General features: G+C 40.0%; 1 protein-coding gene across 2 annotated transcripts; it reads left to right on the top strand.

Moving 5' to 3' along the window:
- Window positions 1-4,670: 4,670 nt before the first annotated feature.
- LOC110520035 (protein FEV-like) lies at window positions 4,671-11,756 on the top strand. 2 transcript variants are annotated; one of them, XM_090229611.1, is made up of 3 exons: window positions 4,671-4,872; window positions 9,151-9,222; window positions 9,691-11,756. In XM_090229611.1, the coding sequence occupies exon 3, from the start codon at window positions 9,750-9,752 to the stop codon at window positions 10,227-10,229; it is 480 nt and encodes a 159-aa protein (XP_090085737.1). In that variant the 5' UTR covers window positions 4,671-4,872; window positions 9,151-9,222; window positions 9,691-9,749; the 3' UTR covers window positions 10,230-11,756. The 2 variants fall into 2 exon arrangements, with proteins under 2 accessions (XP_090085737.1, XP_021452679.2); XM_021597004.3 differs by lacking the exon at window positions 4,671-4,872 and adding an exon at window positions 7,062-8,672.
- Window positions 11,757-20,799: the final 9,043 nt, after the last annotated feature.

The following is a 20,799-nucleotide window of genomic DNA, read 5'->3' as shown; positions in this document are numbered from 1 at the left end:
CAGTGCTTGTGGCAATTCCTTGCTTTTTTTTGTTGTACTGCCTTTTCTCGATCAGGACATAGATCTGTTCAACGGCCTGTGGTAGATTCTTGACAACCCATCACCAAAGTGGCTATTTATATACTCCAACAGAAGTAAACCACAAAGGCATTTTATGATTTGACCATTGCATCAATACATAACCCAGGGTAAATACCACCTGTCTGTTAGGATAGGATGTATATTGTTCCTGTCAGAGTGTTATCGTATTTCCAATAAACATGAGCACAAGATCACTATTGTTTCCACCATTGTTGTGTTGTGTAGTTGCCGAGCATGAATGTACCTAACATTGGTCGTGTTCCCCTGCTCAGATGTTGCATCCATCAACCAATGGTTGCGTGCTGCGTCATCGACCATGAGGTCGGGAACTAGATTGCTATAACATGTGGTGTGCTCAGCTGATAGGTAAAATACCTATCCAGACCTTGTAAGATCTGGCATACGGCAGCAACGTCTGAGCAGAGTAACACGACCACTGGATGTGTTCGAGCAATAAGGCTAACAGCCAATTAATGCTTGACTTTTCACTTTTTTTTATGCTCTTAAATTGTGTAACAATGCAGAGGGCTCCTGTAGCTCCGCATTGACATGATTGGTTGACGGTAGGTACGGGCAGGAGGTCCAGTGTAAACACAAACTCAAGGCCTTGTCAACTTCCTTCACGACAGCTCTGCGCTGCTCGGCGAAGCTCGAATCAACGCAAATGCTGTACTACCAAATGCAGACGGACGATTGCACACGTGGCGCCTTTAAAGAAGCTGACTGTAAGAGAGAGTCCTTGAGTGAAGTCGGGGGAGGTGCATCTGCGACAGCCAAAAGTCGGACAGTGGTGATTTTTCAAGAGCAAGACTCAGATTAACATGGCAGTGCTAACATGGCTGCTATTGTTTATTTAAAAATATATATATATTTCGAAAATAAACGTTTCTATACCCCTATATCACACACATACAAACTCAAAACATAACAGTGGAGGCTTCTGAGGGGAGGATGGCTCATAATAATGGCTGGAGCTGAGCAAATGGAATGGCATCAAACACTTGGAAAACATGTGTTTAATGTTGTTGATAATTTACCACTTATTCAGCTCCACGTGCCTGGCCTCTTCCCAATTAAGGTGCCACCAACCTCCTATAGTGTACAATTAATTGATTAGATAGGTCTTAAATAGGCTCCCTTTCATTTATGTCCCCTGTAAGCACAGTTGGTTCCTGTTAAAGTCAGGTCAGAGAAGAAGAGACGAAGCGAGAGGGTCAATTCTGCTCAAAAGATGTTTCAACAGTAAGGCTCAGTGCAACATGGTAGTGTTGCCATTGTTAATGAACATTTTAATTGATTTTATTTTATAATGTTGATAAACATGTCTCCAAGCCCAAATCTCTCACTCACTAACCTACACACAATACCCCATAATGTCAAAGTGGAATTATGTTTTTAGAAATGTTTACAAATCATTTTCAAAGGAAAACTTGAAATGTCTTCAGTCAATAAGTATTCAACCCCGTTGTTATGGAAATCTTAAATAAGTTCAGGAGTCGAAATTTGCATAACAACATAATACGTTGCATGGACTCACTCTGTGTGCAGAAATAGTGTGTAACATAATATTTTATGACTACCTCATCTCTTCACCCCACACATACAATTATTTGTAAGGTCCCTCAGATTCCCTGAATTTCAAACACAGATTCAACCAAAAAACACCAGGGAGATTTTCCAATGCCTTGAAAAGAAAAAGCAGACATTACATTAATTACACTTTGGATGGTGTATCAATACACCCAGTCACTACAAGGATACAGGCATCCTTCCTAACTCAGTTGCCGGAGAGGAAGGAAATCACTCAGGGATTTCACCATGAGGCTAATATTGACTTTAAAACAGTTACAGAGTTTAATGGCTGTGATAGGAGGAAATTGAGGATGGACCAGCAACATTGTAGTTACTCCACAATGCTAATCTAATTGACAGAGTGAAAAGAAACCTGAACAAAACACAAATATTCCTAAACATGCATCCTGTTTGCAACAAGGCATTGAAGTAATAGTGCAAAATAATGTGGCAAAGCAGTGAACTTTTTGTCCTGAATACAAAGTCTTATGTTTGGGGCAAATCCAGTACAACACATTACCAAGTACCACTCTCTATATTTTCAAGCATAGTGGTGGCTGCATCATGTTATGGGTATGCTTGTAATCGTTAAAGACTAAAAAAAAATAGTTTCAGAATTTTAAAAAAATGGAATGGAGCTAACCACTAGCAAAATCCTAGAGGAAAACCTTGCACCAGAGACTGGGAGATGAATTCAGCTTTCAGCAGGACAATAACCTAAAACACAAGGCCAAATCTACACTGGAGTTGCTTACCAAGAAGACAGTGTATGTTCCTGAGTGGCGGCCGAGTTACAGTTCTGACTTAAATCTATTTGAAAATTTATGGCAAGATCTGAAAACGGTTGTCTAGCAATGATCAACAACAATTTTTGAATAATAGGCTAATTTTGCACAATCCAGTTGTGGAAAGCTCTTAGAGACTTACCCAGAAAGACTTACAGCTGTAATCGCTGCCAAATGTGCTTTTATAAAGTATTGACGGTGTGAATACTTATGTAAATGTAATATTACTGCATTTAATTTTCAATACATTTGCAAACATTTCTAAAAACATGTTCTGGGGCATTGTGTGTAGATGGGTGAGATGGGTGAGAAAAAAACAAACATTTTAAACCTCTACGGGATCGGTGTCTACGGGATCGGTGTCTACGGGATCGGTGTTGCTAACGTGCTCTAATGTGACTAGAATGACATTGTAAGTAACAACCAACTTTCCAGGACATAGACATGTCTTATATGGGCAGAAAGCTTAAATTTGTGTTAATCAAACTGCAGTGTCCAATTTACAGTACCTATTACAGTGAAAAAATATAATTATATTGTTTGAGGAGAGTGCACAACAACAAAATACTTTTATCACTGCAACTGGTATGATACATTCACCTCTGAAGGTAAATAATGTACTTACATTCAGTAATCTTGCTCTGATTTGTCATCCTGAGGGTCACAGATTTAAAATGTAGCATAGCTTTGTTTGATAAAATCCATTTTTATATTCCAATGTAGGAACTGGGTTCTACAGTTTGAACCCCATGCCGTTGTCATGTAGGTAGGTGCAAGTGTGACAATTTTTGTCCCCATAATGCAACACTTTGGAAGGCGGTGACCAACAATGGTCACGACTTGACAAAAGTGATCCGCTCAAACATGCAACTCTTGCAACACTGGCAACACTGTCATGTAGAGCCGAGCCTTGCTGTTGGAAAACCACATTAGTGTCCGACTTGCATCTCCCCAACTTCTCTCCTCGACTTTCGCCTACATTCGGTTGCTCAGTCTCACCACTCAAATACCTGGGCCAGCTATTTCTCTTCTTCAAATCTGATTTGAAACCTAACTTAACCCTAAACTTAACCACACTAACCTTATTCCTAACCGTAATCTTGAATTAAGACCAAAAAGATACATTTTTGTTTTTTTTCATAAATTCTTATGATACAGCCAATTTTGTCTTCGCTGGTGGCCCATCTAGTGTGAATCCCTGATCAGTGCTGGTGGAATCGTTGCGCTATCTGATGTAAGACAATGCGTATCTATCCTAAAGCTGTGAATAAAACTTTCAAAATACCTTAAAATATGTTTAAAGAATAAAAAATAAATGTACATTGTTTCTGTATTTAATGCCTTGAAATATCAACACGTGTAGCACTCAACCACAAACATATCAATGAACGAAGGCAGCAGGGTCGTTGCCATGTTTTGAGTTTTAGTTTTAAAGTTTTAAAGCCAATTTCCTGATATTCTACACACATTTCGCCATGCCATGTTAATAGGAAATCTGAGTGAGAGTGACTAACAAAATAAGTAGGGGGCCCCCTGGAGGTAAGGGCCCCTGGGCACGTGCCCTGCATGCCTGTTCAGTTATTTGGCATGCAAGTTTAGATAGGTGGCTAGACTAACTAGACTAATTTACCGATCCACAATGTTTTAACTGGCATACCCTAATTGAGTGACTGTCAGCGAGGCATAACAAGAGAGAAACTGCTAATGAAAAACCAAGTTTCGAAATTGCACTTTGTGTATTCTACTATTCTAACTCAACTGTAAATGAATGGCCCTGGAAGGCAGAGTTTATGTCTCTAGTCTAAAGCCTACTCTGAAATGACTTGCTACTCTCTGAACCTGGCCCAAGGCGAGGCAACGTGCTGCCAGACCATGTGAGCTGTCCAAGGTGCTGACCTGTCAGTGTTACTAGTTACTATGGCCATGACAAACTAATTTACCAACAAATAAACTATGGAAATAAGGGGGAAGCACGTATAGGCCTATTACGTATCGTTGAGACTGCCATTGCATGATGCTGCTAATAAGTCTGCCACGTTGTGGTTGGATAATATCTACATGTTTTCTTGAACCGGATCACTTTTCAAGCAACACTTGCTACATCCTGCTTTGAATCCGTTGCTTTGAATCCCCTGTTTGCCAGGTCATTTTACGGAGTCCCACACCCAGTCCAGGATATTTTAATAAATGTTCAACTATACACACCTTTCTCAAATACACATATCTGTTCAGACTGATTTAAACGGCTGTACAGTGAAAATGAGCTGGCCAGGCGTATCGGGTGGTGAGTAGAATAGGGTAGGCCACTGTTGGTTGGTGTTTCCTTCCTGAATAAAAGGCCAGTCCAACAATAAGAGAAGGTAAAAATTGTTTTTAGGAAGTCTAGTACTCTCTGTGCCTGTGAACCAGTTGGGGATTATTTGAAACGCAGGAGGTAAGACACTTGGATACTCCCCATTGGTCTAATATTTGCAAAAATAGGATGTGCTCATTTTGTGATCCGCTATATAGACTTCTAAATGTATTTCTATGGGATTATGTTACAGTCAGTACGCCTAATATTTAGTGTTATTGAAGGTGGAAATCCTAATTTGAGATTTGCGCGCGTAACTTCCGTAACAACCATTGACGTTACACCGATTTACCCACGCAAGTGTCAAATTATGATTCGACCTGTGTTTTATATCCTTTGTTTTAATAATGGCAAATATTAAGGTGAAACTGCAAAAACGATAGTGGACACCAAAATTTAAACCAGAACTTCTAGTAGCCTATAGAAGCCAGAATGAGCCAATAATATTTAATTCAAATCTTTCAGAAATGACCTAGCATTCGAGGCTTGTTTTAAGTTGCCTGCGACCTGTTTAAAGACTCAGGCAGCTAAAGCAAGTCTGGGACGCCAGAGACCACTCTTCAGAACACAGCGGCAGCGGCATAACTGGTGGAGAGGGAGTGGCGTGGTGGGGGTGTGGAGTGATAGCCGACTCCATGAGTCATATAGGCCTAGCCTTGCATAGCAGTCACATACAGTGCCTTGCGAAAGTATTCGGCCCCCTTGAACTTTGCGACCTTTTGCCACATTTCAGGCTTCAAACATAAAGATATAAAACTGTATTGTTTTGTGAAGAATCAACAACAAGTGGGACACAATCATGAAGTGGAACGACATTTATTGGATATTTCAAACTTTTTTAACAAATCAAAAACTGAAAAATTGGGCGTGCAAAATTATTCAGCCCCCTTAAGTTAATACTTTGTAGCGCCACCTTTTGCTGCGATTACAGCTGTAAGTCGCTTGGGGTATGTCTCTATCAGTTTTGCACATCGAGAGACTGAATTTTTTTCCCATTCTTCCTTGCAAAACAGCTCGAGCTCAGTGAGGTTGGATGGAGAACATTTGTGAACAGCAGTTTTCAGTTCTTTCCACAGATTCTCGAATGGATTCAGGTCTGGACTTTGACTTGGCCATTCTAACACCTGGACATGTTTATTTTTGAACCATTCCATTGTAGATTTTGCTTTATGTTTTGGATCATTCTCTTGTTGGAAGACAAATCTCCTCTCAGGTCTTTTGCAGACTCCATCAGGTTTTCTTCCAGAATGGTCCTGTATTTGGCTCCATCCATCTTCCCATCAATTTTAACCATCTTCCCTGTCCCTGCTGAAGAAAAGCAGGCCCAAACCATGATGCTGCCACCACCATGTTTGACAGTGGGGATGGTGTGTTGCTTTTACGCCAAACATAACGTTTTGCATTGTTGCCAAAAAGTTAAATTTTGGTTTCATCTGACCAGAGCACCTTCTTACACATGTTTGGTGTGTCTCCCAGGTGGCTTGTGGCAAACTTTAAACGACACTTTTTATGGATATCTTTAAGAAATGGCTTTTTTCTTGCCACTCTTCCATAAAGGCCAGATTTGTGCAATATACGACTGATTGTTGTCCTATGGACAGAGTCTCCCACCTCAGCTGTAGATCTCTGCAGTTCATCCAGAGTGATCATGGGCCTCTTGGCTGCATCTCTGATCAGTCTTCTCCTTGTATGAGCTGAAAGTTTAGAGGGACGGCCAGGTCTTGGTAGATTTGCAGTGGTCTTATACTCCTTCCATTTCAATATTATCGCTTGCACAGTGCTCCTTGGGATGTTTAAAGCTTGGGAAATCTTTTTGTATCCAAATCCGGCTTTAAACTTCTTCACAACAGTATCTCGGACCTGCCTGGTGTGTTCCTTGTTCTTCATGATGCTCTCTGCGCTTTTAACGGACCTCTGAGACTATCACAGTGCAGGTGCATTTATACGGAGACTTGATTACACACAGGTGGATTGTATTTATCATCATTAGTCATTTAGGTCAACATTGGATCATTCAGAGATCCTCACTGAACTTCTGGAGAGAGTTTGCTGCACTGAAAGTAAAGGGGCTGAATAATTTTGCACGCCCAATTTTTCAGTTTTTGATTTGTTAAAAAAGTTTGAAATATCCAATAAATGTCGTTCCACTTCATGATTGTGTCCTACTTGTTGTTGATTCTTCACAAAAAAAATACAGTTTTATATCTTTATGTTTGAAGCCTGAAATGTGGCAAAAGGTCGCAAAGTTCAAGGGGGCCGAATACTTTCGCAAGGCACTGTATATAATAGGCCTGCTCTCAGGTCTCATATCGTTTGCTCCTGTTATCGCACCATCGGGAAACGAATTTTCGTAAAAATATTTCATTTGAATTAATGCATAAGGATTTACGCAAAATGCAATTATGCACGCGTAAACTAGGCATTATCAAGTTGGGACTCGACCCATAATGTGTATTGTAATCGAACATGTAATGTTTATTATGTCAGTTTAATTATTGCCATGTGTTGTGATTAGAAATCCCAAAAGGCCTACTATTGAGTTAGTGTAAGCAGTGGAAATCCTTTTGGAATGCAGGCATATGCAAAATATACCATTTGCTGTACATTTCGCATGTCCATGGTATGTGCCAACTAATAACGTTTTTTTGCCTTAAATACTGTTTGACTGTCATCGACTTTTTAATGCACTTACTCACTGAATATTTTCACAGCTAATCTCAATAATGTCATGTACCCCTGCACATGTACCCCCGCACATTGACTCTGTACCCGTGCCCCCTGTATATAGCCTCGTGATTGTTATGTAATTTCCTTGTGTTACTTTTGATAATTTCTGTTTAAAAAAAAGTTTACTTTAGTTTATTCTGTAAATATTTTCTTAACTCTATTTCTTGAACTGCAATGGTAGTTAATAGCTTGTAAGTAAGCATTTCAAGGTAAGGTCTACTACACCTGTTGTATTCGGCGCATGTGACAAATACAATACAATTTGATCTACCCACAATGTATCTTCTTCATATTCCTTAGGCTTACAACAGAGGTAGGGGGGGTGACGACGACGACAAATACATTATTTTTATACTGAGTCTTTGTATTATTATTGTTTATCATTTTTATTGTTTGTTGTTATTATTATTATTAGGCCTATTGTTGTTATTATTATGCTATTATACATGGAATTTGTGGATGGGGATTTGTGAGGTATAGCTTGGACAATGTCTTGGAAGAATTGCTTTTAATTAATGGTGAAATGTTCTGTCATGGCTTTACGTCAACAAACATCTTAGCCTACAAGACATGGTTTTAAATTCACAACCTCATTACAAGACGATTGTATACAGCCTTATACCTATAAACAGAAGGTCGTGGATACGATGTTCTTCTTTTCCCAGGTGCATTGAGGCATGTTCTTAAGGTAAATATTTTTTTCCAACATGAAATAGGCTTTTGTGTTTGCAAAGGGGTAAAGAGGCGGAAAAGAGAGAGGCTCTGAACTGGCTTCCATGTCATACACTTAAATTCTCCATAGAAACTCTGATCTTAACGCGGAAACTTTATTAAACCCTGATGGTGGATTGATAAGACCGAATTTCTCTCGGCTTCATTTTATTGTGGAGACCGGGGAGGGATGACAGAGGTAAATTGCTATTTTAATTAAAGCAATGCACCAGAGGAAATTGCTGTCTGAATATTGTCTCAGAGATGGGGTTTGTGACAGTTGCCTGGAAACTTCAATCTGTCCCACATTTATTCCAGATCACAGTTATAAGATAAAGTTTAATACAAATCTTTGCCCGAATGAAATCCAACCCTTTCTTGAACAACAGCTACAATGAAACAGAACTGCGGAGGAAACGTTATGTTTAACATGTATCTCTCAGGTTCGTGCTTTTGTACGTGAAATTATCAATATTATTGCTTTATATTCAGATGAGGGAAAATAGTATTTAGCCCTCGGGTAGTGATGCTGCTTCCAGCTAGCGTTTGCTCTGCCTTTTCAATCTGAAACCCGTCTCCTCTTTTGTCGGAAATCGGATATCCTCTTTCCTGAACGCGTTTCCTGGCTTCAGTTGTGAAGCTTGGACGGAAGAAACCACAAATATGAGAAAACAGAGCATTAGTTAGACACTCGATTATAAGACAGAATCATAGCTTTTAAATGATTTTTTATAATATTTTCAATCTGAACGGAAGTATTTCCACAAGGAATACAGTTATAGCCTATAGAATTATCCAAATTTGAATTGTGTTTTAAACATATACCGTTGCAATGCATATTTATTTTAGATGAGATTTTATACTAATATTTTTTTACTAGCACATTTATTTGTGTTAATGGCCGCTCTATTTATTTTGCAGATCCAACAGAACAACTGTTGAAAGAAAGCAAAAGTGGATCCTGGAGTCCCTCAAATACAGGGGCGCAAAAAGGTAAGAGCATTTTGAAATGCTGATTTATTATATGCATTCCAACCCTGCATGCGTGTAGAACATTTGTATTACATTTATATATTATTATATATTACTTTTAATATTTTAGAGTTCATAGGAGCACTATTATTGATTTGATTAGAGATCATTACTCAGCTGAATGAAGCCCAGTGAACCCTTTTCCTACCTTCTTCTTCATGATTGTGCATGCATGGTTGTGTTGTTTGTCCAAAATTCATACGTTTTAGACAAATCGTTTTCTTTCGTGATTTTGTTTTTGCCAAGACACAGACATTGACGACATTGTTGTCCAACTGATAGCGTATCAACATGTTTATTCTATGCGTAATTGGCCATTTCTTTTGGAAACCAAGTGACATTTGTTTTCCAGATTGCCTATCAAATAAATGCTTCTTCCCCCCCTTTTGTCCCCCTTCACAAATGTGTATAATGTGTTATTTTGAATAGGTAGTGGACAGATTCAGCTATGGCAGTTTCTCCTCGAACTCCTGTCAGACAGCGCCAACATGTCCTGCATTACCTGGGAAGGGACGAACGGAGAATTCAAGCTAATTGACCCGGATGAGGTGGCCCGGCGATGGGGCGAGCGCAAAAGCAAGCCCAACATGAACTACGACAAACTCAGCCGCGCATTGCGGTACTACTACGACAAAAACATCATGACAAAGGTCCATGGGAAGCGATATGCTTACAAGTTCGACTTTCACGGCTTGGCCCAGGTGTGTCAACCCTCAACAACAGAGCAAGCGCTTTATAAATTCCAGAGTAATTTTGCCCCTATTCCCTTTTCAGGGATTTCCAAGCTAAGCCTCGTTGGTCCAGGCGTTGGTCCGTCCGGATTCTCCTATTGGCCGGGTTCGCCACCCACTCTCTACCACAGTCACAACCTCCAACCCCCGGGACCATTTGGTGCTGTGTCCGCTTCGCACATCAACTGTGTCAACAACATCAACAACCTGAATAATATCAATAACCACTACAATTGACTACTATTAATCCACCAATGAGGCCTAATCATAATTATTGACGATTGATGTAGTTAAAAGCGTGCCTTTTTGGATTAGGCCTAATGATGATTTTTCCTTTCGAAATGTTATCTTGTGAACCCAAGACATTGTCTGATCCTAACTGAATATGCCAAGGCGCAATTCATTAAACATTTTGTGCAATATTTCAAATGTAATAACATGCGTTTTCAGATAGGCTGTGTATTTTAGACTAAACCCAGATTAAGAACCCTTTTCTTTCCAATTTATTTGGTCTTTGATTCGACAGGACACTGGTGCCTACACCTCTGAAATTGCCTGTGCTTTTAGCGCCATCACGTGGCTATTAATTAAACATATAAATACGGAATTGTTCTCAGATAGCCTTGCAGTGCACCAATTTCAAAGTAGGATTATTAGTGCCGGTCTAAAAACATTATGGAGATAAAGATTTGTCGTCGCCAATATATTCCCCGATGACTCCCACTTTAAATAGCCTTGGTTATTTTAAGGTTCCAATGCACACGTGTTTATCTCAATATCAAATCATTTCTGGGTAACTATTAAGTACCTTACTGTCTTTGTTTTCAATTCAAATGGTCAAAAAGAAGAAAATAGCAATGAGCAATTTCTCAAGCAAGAATTTTGTTAGTACTGTCTGGGAGTGGTCTGAGTGGGGAGGGGAAAACGGAAAATTAGCTGTTATTGGCAGAGAGGTTTTGAACTCTCTTTCATTGCAGACCCTGGTTTGATTCCAGGCTGTATCACAACCGGCTGTGATTGGGAGTCCCGTAGGGCGGCGCACAATTGGCCCAGCGTCGTTCGGGTTTGGCCGGGGTAGGCCGTCATTGTAAATAAGAATTTGTTCTTAACTGGCTTGCCTAGTTAAATAAAGGTTAAATAAAAATAAATACATTCTTGTTGGTCTATTAACTCATTTAGCGCCTGGTGATGTCACCAGGTAGGCCAATACTCCATCCCACCAAACAGGCTGACATTAAAAGGGCATTATCCTGACATTAAAAGGGCACTAAAAGGGCATTATCCTAATTTTCACAATTTAACAGTAATAAACCAACCTCATAGTGTGGAATATATTTATATATATATACATATATATATATATATATATATATACATATATATATATATATATATATATGTATAAAACACATGAAAATCACGTTTTTGACTGCACTGGGCCTTTAAGCCTACTTTAGACATACACAGGCAGTCTACGAAACAGTGCAGGTATCTCCTTTAGTTTTGACAACAACCACGTTTGTTTTTTCCTTTTATACGTTGTATTTTGACATTTTATGCATGAAAAAAAGCAATAGATTATTTAATTATAATTTTAAACCTTGTAGAAATTATTTATTTGAAATTGTAGGCTAAAAATGCCAGTTGATATCATGAATGAAATTGTGCGATGTTATTTTACATAGGCCTACATTTAATTTTGCCGAATTATCACATAATGCATAAGTACGTCAACCATGTTGTATAAAAGCATCATCCTCAGAATTTGCAGATCATTTTGTTCAAGTGCGCAATACATTTTTCTCTTTCAGTGTGGGTTGATGATCTGATAACATATTGTAGATTAGGCCTACATTCTTTCCAGCCACACGGGGGCGCTACTTCTCTGCATATAACAGGTGTACTGTTTGCGTGATTACTTTAAAACATTTTATTTAACCTTTATTTAACTAGGCAAGTCAGTTAAAACAAATTATTATTTACAATGATGGCCTACCAAAAGACAAAAGGCCTCCAGCGGGGACGGGGGCTGGAATAATTATATATGTATATAGGACAAAACGCACATCATGACAAGAGAGACAACACATAATTTTTTATATTTTTACCCTTTATTTAACTAGGTCAGTGAAGAACAAATTCTTATTTACAATGATGGCCAACTGCGGAACAGTGGGCTAACTGCCTTCTTCAGGGGCAGAACAACAGATTAGATCCAGCAACCTGCCGCTCTAACCACTAGGCTACCTAAGACAGACCAAAGACAACAACACAGCAAGGCAGCAACACATGACAACACAGCATGCTAGCAACACAACATGACAACAACGTGGTAGCAACACAACATGGTAGCAGCACAAAACATGGGACAAACATTATTGGGCACAGACAACACCACAAAGCGCAAGAAGGTAGAGACAACAATACATCACACAAAGCAGCCACAACTGTCAGTAAGAGTGTCCATGATTGAGTCCTTCAATGAAGAGATTGAGATAAAACTGTCCAGTTTGAGTGTTTGTTGCAGCTCGTTCCAGTCGCTAGCTGCAGCGAATTGAAAAGACGAGTGACCCAGGAATGTGTGTGCTTTGGGGAACTTTAACAGAATGTGACTGGCAGAACAGGTGTTGTATGTGGAGGATGAGGGCTGCAGTATATATCTCAGATAAAGGGGAGTGAGGCCTAAGAGGGTTTTATAAATAAGCGTCAACCAGTGGGTCTTGCAACGGGTATACAAAGATGAGAAGTTTACAGAGGAGTATAGAGTGCAGTGATGTGTCCTATAAGGATATCATGGGCAATTGGATTCATCTACATTTCAAAAACATGAGCCACTGTTCCATGTGCTATTCTGTTTTGATGGAGAAATCTTTTGTCCTAGTTTAAATTTGTTTTCAACTTCATTGCTGTGGATGACATCACACACTTAGGTTATGTCCCAAATGGCACCCTAATACCTATATACAGCACTATTATTGACCAGAGCTCTATGGGTCCTGATCAAAAGTATTGCACTACATAGGGAATATGGTGTCATTTGGGACATAGGTTTACTATACAGACCCCCAGCCCACTCCAGTAAAAAACAACAGCCTCATTAACCAGGGGGATGGCCTCCTTTCCAAATGGTACCCTATTTCCTACATAGTCCACTACTTTTGACCTGGCCCAAGTAGTGCACTATGTGGGGAATTGGATGCCATTTGGGACATACAGGTCAAAAGTAGTGCACTAGGTAGGGAATAGCATGCAATTTAGAACACACATAAAGTATACTCAGTAGGCAGAAATGAAATACAATTATTTATGTAAAAAAAAAAAAAAAATCCTACAAAAGAAAAAACAATATTCAAACAACAGAAAATGCTGTATTCCTAATCCCCGTTAGCCTAGATTAATATTCTACAAATACAACAGTGAACTGATGGTATACATGCACCCATCCATGTCAGATTGCCTGTATCTGGTAAAGGATTACTTGTGGTAAGCTCTTATGTAACCTAAACCTTAACCTACATTCAGACATGCAGTGCTGTCAGGCAAATGGTTTGAGAGCCATAGAAACAACCATTCACCACTCCCTGTCTGTGGAGCTAATTTGATATCATAGGTAGAGAATGCCTCCTCCGTGGTTGCATATTGTGAGGAGGCTGATAAGAACACAGCAGTGTGCGTGTGACCTGCATATCAATAGAGCCACCAGGAACCCCGTCATCTATTGATGGCAGACAGGCAGGCAGGCAGCGTCCGAGACACCAGACGCATTTCAAATCCCCTGCCTCCCTTCCCTCTGTCCGCACATTGCCAGGCCAACAGAGGCAAAGACAAGATCTCAGTTTCTCTCTCTTCCTGTTCTCACACTATAGGCAGCCCACTTTAAAATAAGTCTCCCTATCAAGGCGTATTATGAAATGCACTTTCAAAGGATGAAAAGAAGAACGGACCCCAAGCATGACGGTTACTGATCTAAACTGTTTAAAACGACCAAAATATGAACGCTCAGGGCTCTAAATGAAAATGTTTCATTGGTTAAAATGGTGCCCCCAATTCAACAAAGTTAGGAGTAACACATAAAATTTAGGAGCACCAAAAAAATATGATTTTTTAAATGGATTGAGATACTGCTTATGGGCCTACATGAATTTGAGCTACTTTTGAAGCACATGTTTTGCCCAAGAAACTAATAGGTAACACTGAATATATTTGTTTATTATAAATGCTAAAATGTTGATAGGAATAGTCATTTGCGGAATATTAGGTTTCTTCATTGTGTAAAAGCACCATTTTCCCATTGAGATGCGTTACATTGGAAATTGTACACTGTCTCTTTAAAAACGTCCGGTTAGTCACTATAACATGCAGGAGATGTGATCTCCTGAAGAAGGTATCCTTTTTCCTTTCTTTCTGTGACCTCAAATGTTTGGTATAGCCTACTGGTAAAGGTACCTGGTTGCTAGCTAGCTAGCCAATTGGGTAACATGACGGAACTAAATTTAAACAAATGGTTAACGGCCCACGACATGGTTTATGAATGGAAAATGAAAATCCTTTAACCTAGTTGGTAAACAAGCAAGCTGTTTTTGATGTAGTAATGGTGCAACCATGACGTTAACAAATTTGCACTCTAGGGCACTCAGAAACAACGGTATGGAGAAGCCTTTTCATTCCAATTATTATTATCTGCAACAACAACAAAAATAATTGTTGCTCAGTGCTCCCAAATTATATAAAAAAAAGAAAGATTTAATTGCAAATGCGACCAAATTGGTTGCACTTTAGAGCCCTGTTTACACTACCGCATACAAAAAAGTGGGGGTTTATTCGATTGCCTACGAATTCTCAGAAGGCAGCCCGCCCTCTGGCCCCTTTTTCTCCGCCTCCTCTTCATGCAAATCACAGGGACCTGGGCCTGTTCCCGAGAAATTAGTATATCGTTCGCGTCGGGCTCGTCAGACAAGTTAAAGGAAAAAAAGGATTCTGCCAGTCCGTGGTGAGTAATCGCAGTCCTGATGTCCAGAAGTTATTTTCGGTCATAACAGACGGTAGCGGCAACATTATGTACAAAATAAGTTTAAAAAAATAAGTTACAAAGCAAATAAACGAACAAAAAAACACAGTCCTCTGCTTTCTTTTCTGGCGCCATTTGAATCATTTTGTATTGGTACCAGTGGAGGCTGCTGATGGCTCATAATGGCTGGAACGGGGCAAATGGAATGGCATCAAACGTGTTTGATGTATTTGATACCATTCCACTTTTCCCGCTTCAGCCATTACCACGAGCCCGTCCTCCCAAAATTAGGTTCCACCAACCTCCTGTGACTGATACTGTACATTCAGTACATTGACCTGGCTAGACCTTTGGGGCTTAGACGTTTGTATTGGAAATCCACCTAGGTGAGTTGCAACAGTATTGTGTTCTTAAGATAGACCATCTATGTTGGAGTTAATCTCCACAAGATCTGTGCTAGAAATCCAGCATCCCTCTGCTTACATAACACACAGGTGGGTGCAGGATTGTTTTCCCTGATCAGGGTTTACATGGTGTGAATGAGAAAGTACAGCAAACAAGAACAGGTACAGAACAGGATCAACACGCTAACTGAGAATATTAGGAATAATCTTCATAAGCCTGCATTTCCTTTATCCCTCCCTGCACAATCTATTTATGGGACATGTTCTCTGTCTAGTTGCTGTTGGCCAGAAATGACATTTTAACATGAATTCTTAAGTTTTGTCCCTTGCGATTTCACTAATGGATCCACCCGGCTCAACTTAAAAGTCTCCCAAAAACTTTATAAATTGAAAAGTTTATAAATGGGCGGAAAGTCTATCCATTGCCTGCTCATTTCGTGCCATTGTTTTCACGGTAAAACCCATTCAAATGATTCAGATGCTCTTCAACATTTGATTACTCTAAGTACCTCAGTACTCTGTCTGTGAGGAGGTGTTATCCCGAGGCTTGAGTCATTGTGCTGTGCCTGTTGTGTTGAAGTGATCCAGTCAGTGACTAACTCTAACTCCCAGCCAGGGTGAGGTATTATTGAGCTCAGCCACACAGCACACCTACCAGCTATCTATATATAACTGCCTCAGAGGAGAAGAGGGAGAGACAAGATGATTATTTGACTGTTAACCCAGTTATTCATTCCTTTGAGATTTTGCAAATCAAAGTGTAGATGAAATCAAACTGCTGGCGTACTGTACTGTGATGCTTAAATGTAATATACGGTATATGGTAAATGGTTATGTCATTTAAATCTCTTTTGGATGACATAAGCATTTAGAAAAGATGGGCTGCCAAAAGGCCTATGTGTGATTTTATTCTCATCAAGAAAGATGCCTCTTCCCCGTGTGTCCTCTGCTCTGCCAGTCAACTATTACGTAAACGACTAGATACTCTCTGCGATGTGCCACCATTCATTCTGGGAAGTCTCTTGGTTACGCTGTTTAAAACGTCACCAGGAGCATCGCCACTGCATTCCCTGGATTCAATAACAGCAAATAATAGAGCTAATAATAGAGCTTTGACCAATCAGAAACCCGCGTTGGGACGCAAGGACCCGCAAGGACCCGAGCAAAGTTAAACGTGTACAATTTTATTTCATGATCACTATTCTTGGCTATGCTGTTGTTTCATTTCTGAAAGTGTTTTGTAATCATGCATTTTCAGCAGAGGGAGTTTCAGAAACCGCCCCCCCCCAAAAAAAATAACGTCTTCTATCTTTCTCATAAGGAAACACCATGAACCTGTGTCGTATAAACTATCATACACAATTACATGTTCTGCCACCCACAGTGTGATCTCCCACCTCAACCCATTCCCTGTAAACTGGGCTAAAAATGGATTAAGATCCCTGCATATAGCTGCAGCTGAGTGGTGTCCTAGCTTGTCGACCGCAGCTACATGCGGGTATAATCTTGTTTGACAGATTAGGAGTGTAGTTAAAGTGAGAAAAAAATAGCACATAATCCTTCATGTTCGCCGTTCCACTTTAGTTTCCACAAGGTTGAACTTTGCATTTAGGTCATACCTCTAACCACAATCAACCTCTATCAAATCAACTTCCATTTTAAGATAAACACAACATATAACATATAAGGTAAACACAACATCAATAAACACAACATATATTCCCATTGTATGAACAGTCATAAACCCTTCTAAACATGACATAAATGATTCGACTACTCATAGACATCATGCTCAAGTACAGATTATTTTACCCTTGAACACAAAAGGAAAATGTTTCAAGGTGTAAATGGCTAGTCTGAAATAATCCCACACTAGAAGGAATATTAAAAGGTGTATAATTGAACCAATTATTGGTGAGCACAACATTGTTATTCACCACTGTCTGATGCCGTGTCAGTGTATGTAATAGAGATCAGCTTACTTTGTCTAATTACAGTGTTGATCAAACTACAGTATTGTAGCAAATGGCGGACAGGAAGGTGAGGTTGCTGGCATGAAAGGCAAACACCATACACATCACACCAATAGAGTTAACCCACCTGGTGGAAATTGCAACATGGATCATATAACGAGGACCGCTATAGTATTAACAGCTAGTCGCCGATGGGAATAACGTTGGTAATTAGTAGTTCAAATGCACTCACATAATATAGACATAACTAGAGGGACTGAAGAACACTATCATCATATAGAAATGTCACTCCTCGATGAGAGTCACTGGCTCAAAGCCACGAGAGCATATTTCAAACGTTGCTTGATAGGTAGTTGCAGAAACGTTGGAAAGGTTCCTTTGACTTCCTCAATAGTTGGTCCAGATGATCCACTGCCTGGGATGTAGTCATCTGATTATGAATTCAAAGTAAACACATAGCACGGGATCAAACGCTTTAATTGTCAGGTTAAAGGGAATTTATGGAAGTGTAGATCGTGTGGACTTGATATTCTCTCTCAGGCCACTTCTCTCAGAAATCAATGTTGATATGAACACAGGGAGGAGTTGGTTGATGGCGAAAACAGACGGAACCACCAAGAAATCCTTCCGCACCACTGCAATGACATTCTGCATCATGTGTTAGGTATCCTTTACAGATAAATATTCAGACCCTTTGACTTTTTCCACATTTTGTTACGTTACAGCCTTATTCTAAAATTTATGAAAGTATTTTTCCCTCATCAATCTACACACAATACCTCATAACAGGTTTTTAGACATTTTTGCAAATGTATTAAAAATAAAAACTGCAGTATCACATTTACATAGGTATTCAGACCCTTTACTCAGTTCTTTCCTGAAGCACCTTTGGCAGCGATTACAGCCTCGAGTCTTCTTGGGTATGACACTACAAGTTTTGGCACAGCTGTATTTGGGGAGTTTATCCCATTCTTTTCTGCAGATCCTCTCAAGCTCTGTCAGGTTCAATGGGGAGTGTTTCTGCACAGCTATTTTCAGGTCTCTCCAGAGATGTTTGATCTGGTTCAAGTCCGGGCTCTGGCTAGGCCACTCAAGGACATTCAGAGACTTGTCCCGAAGCCACTCCTGTGTTGTCTTGAATGTGTGCTAATGGTCATTGTTCTGTTGGAAGGTGAACCTTCGCCCCAGTCTGAGGTCCTGAGCGCTCTAAAGCAGGTTTTCATCAAGGATCGCTCTATACTTTGCTCCATTCATCTTTCCCTTGACCCTGACTAGTTTTCCAGTCCCTGTCGCTGAAAAACATCCCCACAGCATGATGCTGCCACCACCATGTTTCCCCGTAGGGATGGTGCCAGGTTTCCTCCAGAAGGGACGCTTGGTATTCATGCCAATCTTGGTGTCATCAGACCAGATAATCTTGTTTCTCATGGTCTGAGAGTCCTTTAGGTGCCTTTTGGCACACTCCAAAAGGGCTGTCATTTGCCTTTTACTAAAAAGTGGCTTCTGTCTGGTCACTCTACCATAAAGGCCTGATTGGTGGAGTGCTGCAAAGATGGTTGTCCTTCTGGAAGATTCTCCCATCTGGAACTGTGTCAGTCAGAGTGACCATCAGGTTCTTGCTCACCTCCCTAGCCAAGGCACTTCTCCCCCGATTGCTCAGTTTGGCAGGGCAGCCAGCTTTAGGAAGTCTAGGTTAATTTTAGGATTTTTTATTCTAGTCTAAGTTTAGGAGTCTTGGTGGTTCCAAACTTCTTCCATTTAAGAATGATGGAGGTCATTGTGTTCTTGGGGACCTTCAATGCTGCAGAAAGTTTTTGGTACCCTTCCCCAGATCTGTGCCTCAACACAATTCCTTCGACCTCATGGCTTGGTTTTTGCTCTGACATGCACTGTCAGTTGTGGGACCTTATATAGACAGGGGTGTGCCTTTCCAAATCATGTCCAATCAATTGGATTTACCACAGGTGGACTCTAATCAAGTTGTAGAAACATCTCAAGGATGATCAATGGAAACAGGATGTACATGAGCTCAATTTCGAGTATCATTGCAACTGGTCTGATGTCAGTAAAGTATTTCTGTTTTTTATATGTAGTACATTTGCAAACATTTAAAAAATACATATTTAATGCATTTTAGAATAAGGCTGTAACTTAACAAAATGTGGAAAAAGTAAATGCACTGTATCTCAGTATGATAGATAAAGAAGCTTTGAGAAACTTAATGTGCTTCATGTGGCCTATATCCGCCAACAGCAAAGCTGTCATGTAAGACAACCCACTGGGCACTTACTTGAAGCAACGTTGTTTCCACGTCATTTCAATAAAATGATGCTGAACCAAAGTAGAATATATGTTGAATTGATGTCTGTGCCAAGTGGGTACAGTATATGAGTCATCTCATACTCAGACACTGTGAATGAGTGTCCTTATTGATTCTACAGTATGGCTCTGTCTGCATTGTTGCTGTTCAGCCCACGCTTGCTTGATGTAATGTGGCCAATAGTCATTCAGTAATCCACTGGTTACCATAGAGACAAGGAGGAGAGGAACGCACCAGCCAGCCATCAGACCTGGCTTGCGTCTCAAATGGCACCCTATTCCCTATATAGTGCACTACTTTTGATCAGGGCCTTGGTCGAAGGTATAGGTTCACATAAATTCAATGAAAACCCACACTAACACACAGTTATATTAACAGTGTTGCACTTCTCATGTAGCCTACTTTTGGCCAGCTAGTTGCCTAACCACGATCAAGTAACAGACTAAACGTTCAAATCCTGTTGCTGCAGGATAATTTTTCTGTAACAGTGTAGGTCAAATTAAGGTCCTACATCTGTAGCACAACTATATAGGGAAAAGTTTGCCATTTGGGATGCAGCCCTGGGTTATAAACTCAAAGTAGAACACTACTGCTTCCTGTTTCATGTGAGCCACACAGTCTCATGAAGATTGACTCCGACATTTCAAAGAAGAAGTGGGTCAGGAATTATTGTTCTAAAAGCAAAATTGAAATAAAATATTAAGTGAAAATGGATCTTTTCCTGACCCAAATTGATTTCCAAAATGAAATAGGAATTGTTAACTGGGTGTCGAATAGCCCAAAATGTCCGTATCAGTGTTTCACCCTCTTGAAATGCGTAAAATCATTTGATTAGTTTAAGACTATTTCACCAAACCCTAATGTTATGATACCGTAGTAGCCTGTGTGTCACGTTTGTGTTAAGCATATGTAAGCATGTGTTACAGGTTGCCTAATACAGTACAAAGTGGATAACAAGGATGCAAATAGCCAACTGCTAAAGGCTTAGGGCGTGAATGTGGATGAGAGGCCTTTCAGGTCATCACTCAGCAAGAGTTTTCCTTTCAGCACTAGGGCCAGCACTCTCTCTCACGCTCAGATAAACACAGACAGCAAAATGTAC

The sequence above is a fragment of the Oncorhynchus mykiss genome, chromosome 3 (assembly GCF_057628025.1).
Source record: "Oncorhynchus mykiss isolate SJ-2025 chromosome 3, ASM5762802v1, whole genome shotgun sequence".
NCBI lineage: Eukaryota > Metazoa > Chordata > Actinopteri > Salmoniformes > Salmonidae > Oncorhynchus > Oncorhynchus mykiss.
This window is presented reverse-complemented; position numbering and strand designations above follow the sequence as displayed.

What these genes read in the sequence shown, in the direction of transcription:
- LOC110520035 (XM_021597004.3), top strand. Translation starts at nt 8,624, where the DNA reads ATGAAACAGAACTGCGGAGGAAACGTTATGTTTAACATGTATCTCTCA. An exon ending in GTTTAACATGTATCTCTCAG is followed by an intron (nt 8,673 to 9,150) that starts GTTCGTGCTTTT and finishes TTTATTTTGCAG; the next exon opens with ATCCAACAGAACAACTGTTG. An exon ending in AAATACAGGGGCGCAAAAAG is followed by an intron (nt 9,223 to 9,690) that starts GTAAGAGCATTT and finishes TATTTTGAATAG; the next exon opens with GTAGTGGACAGATTCAGCTA.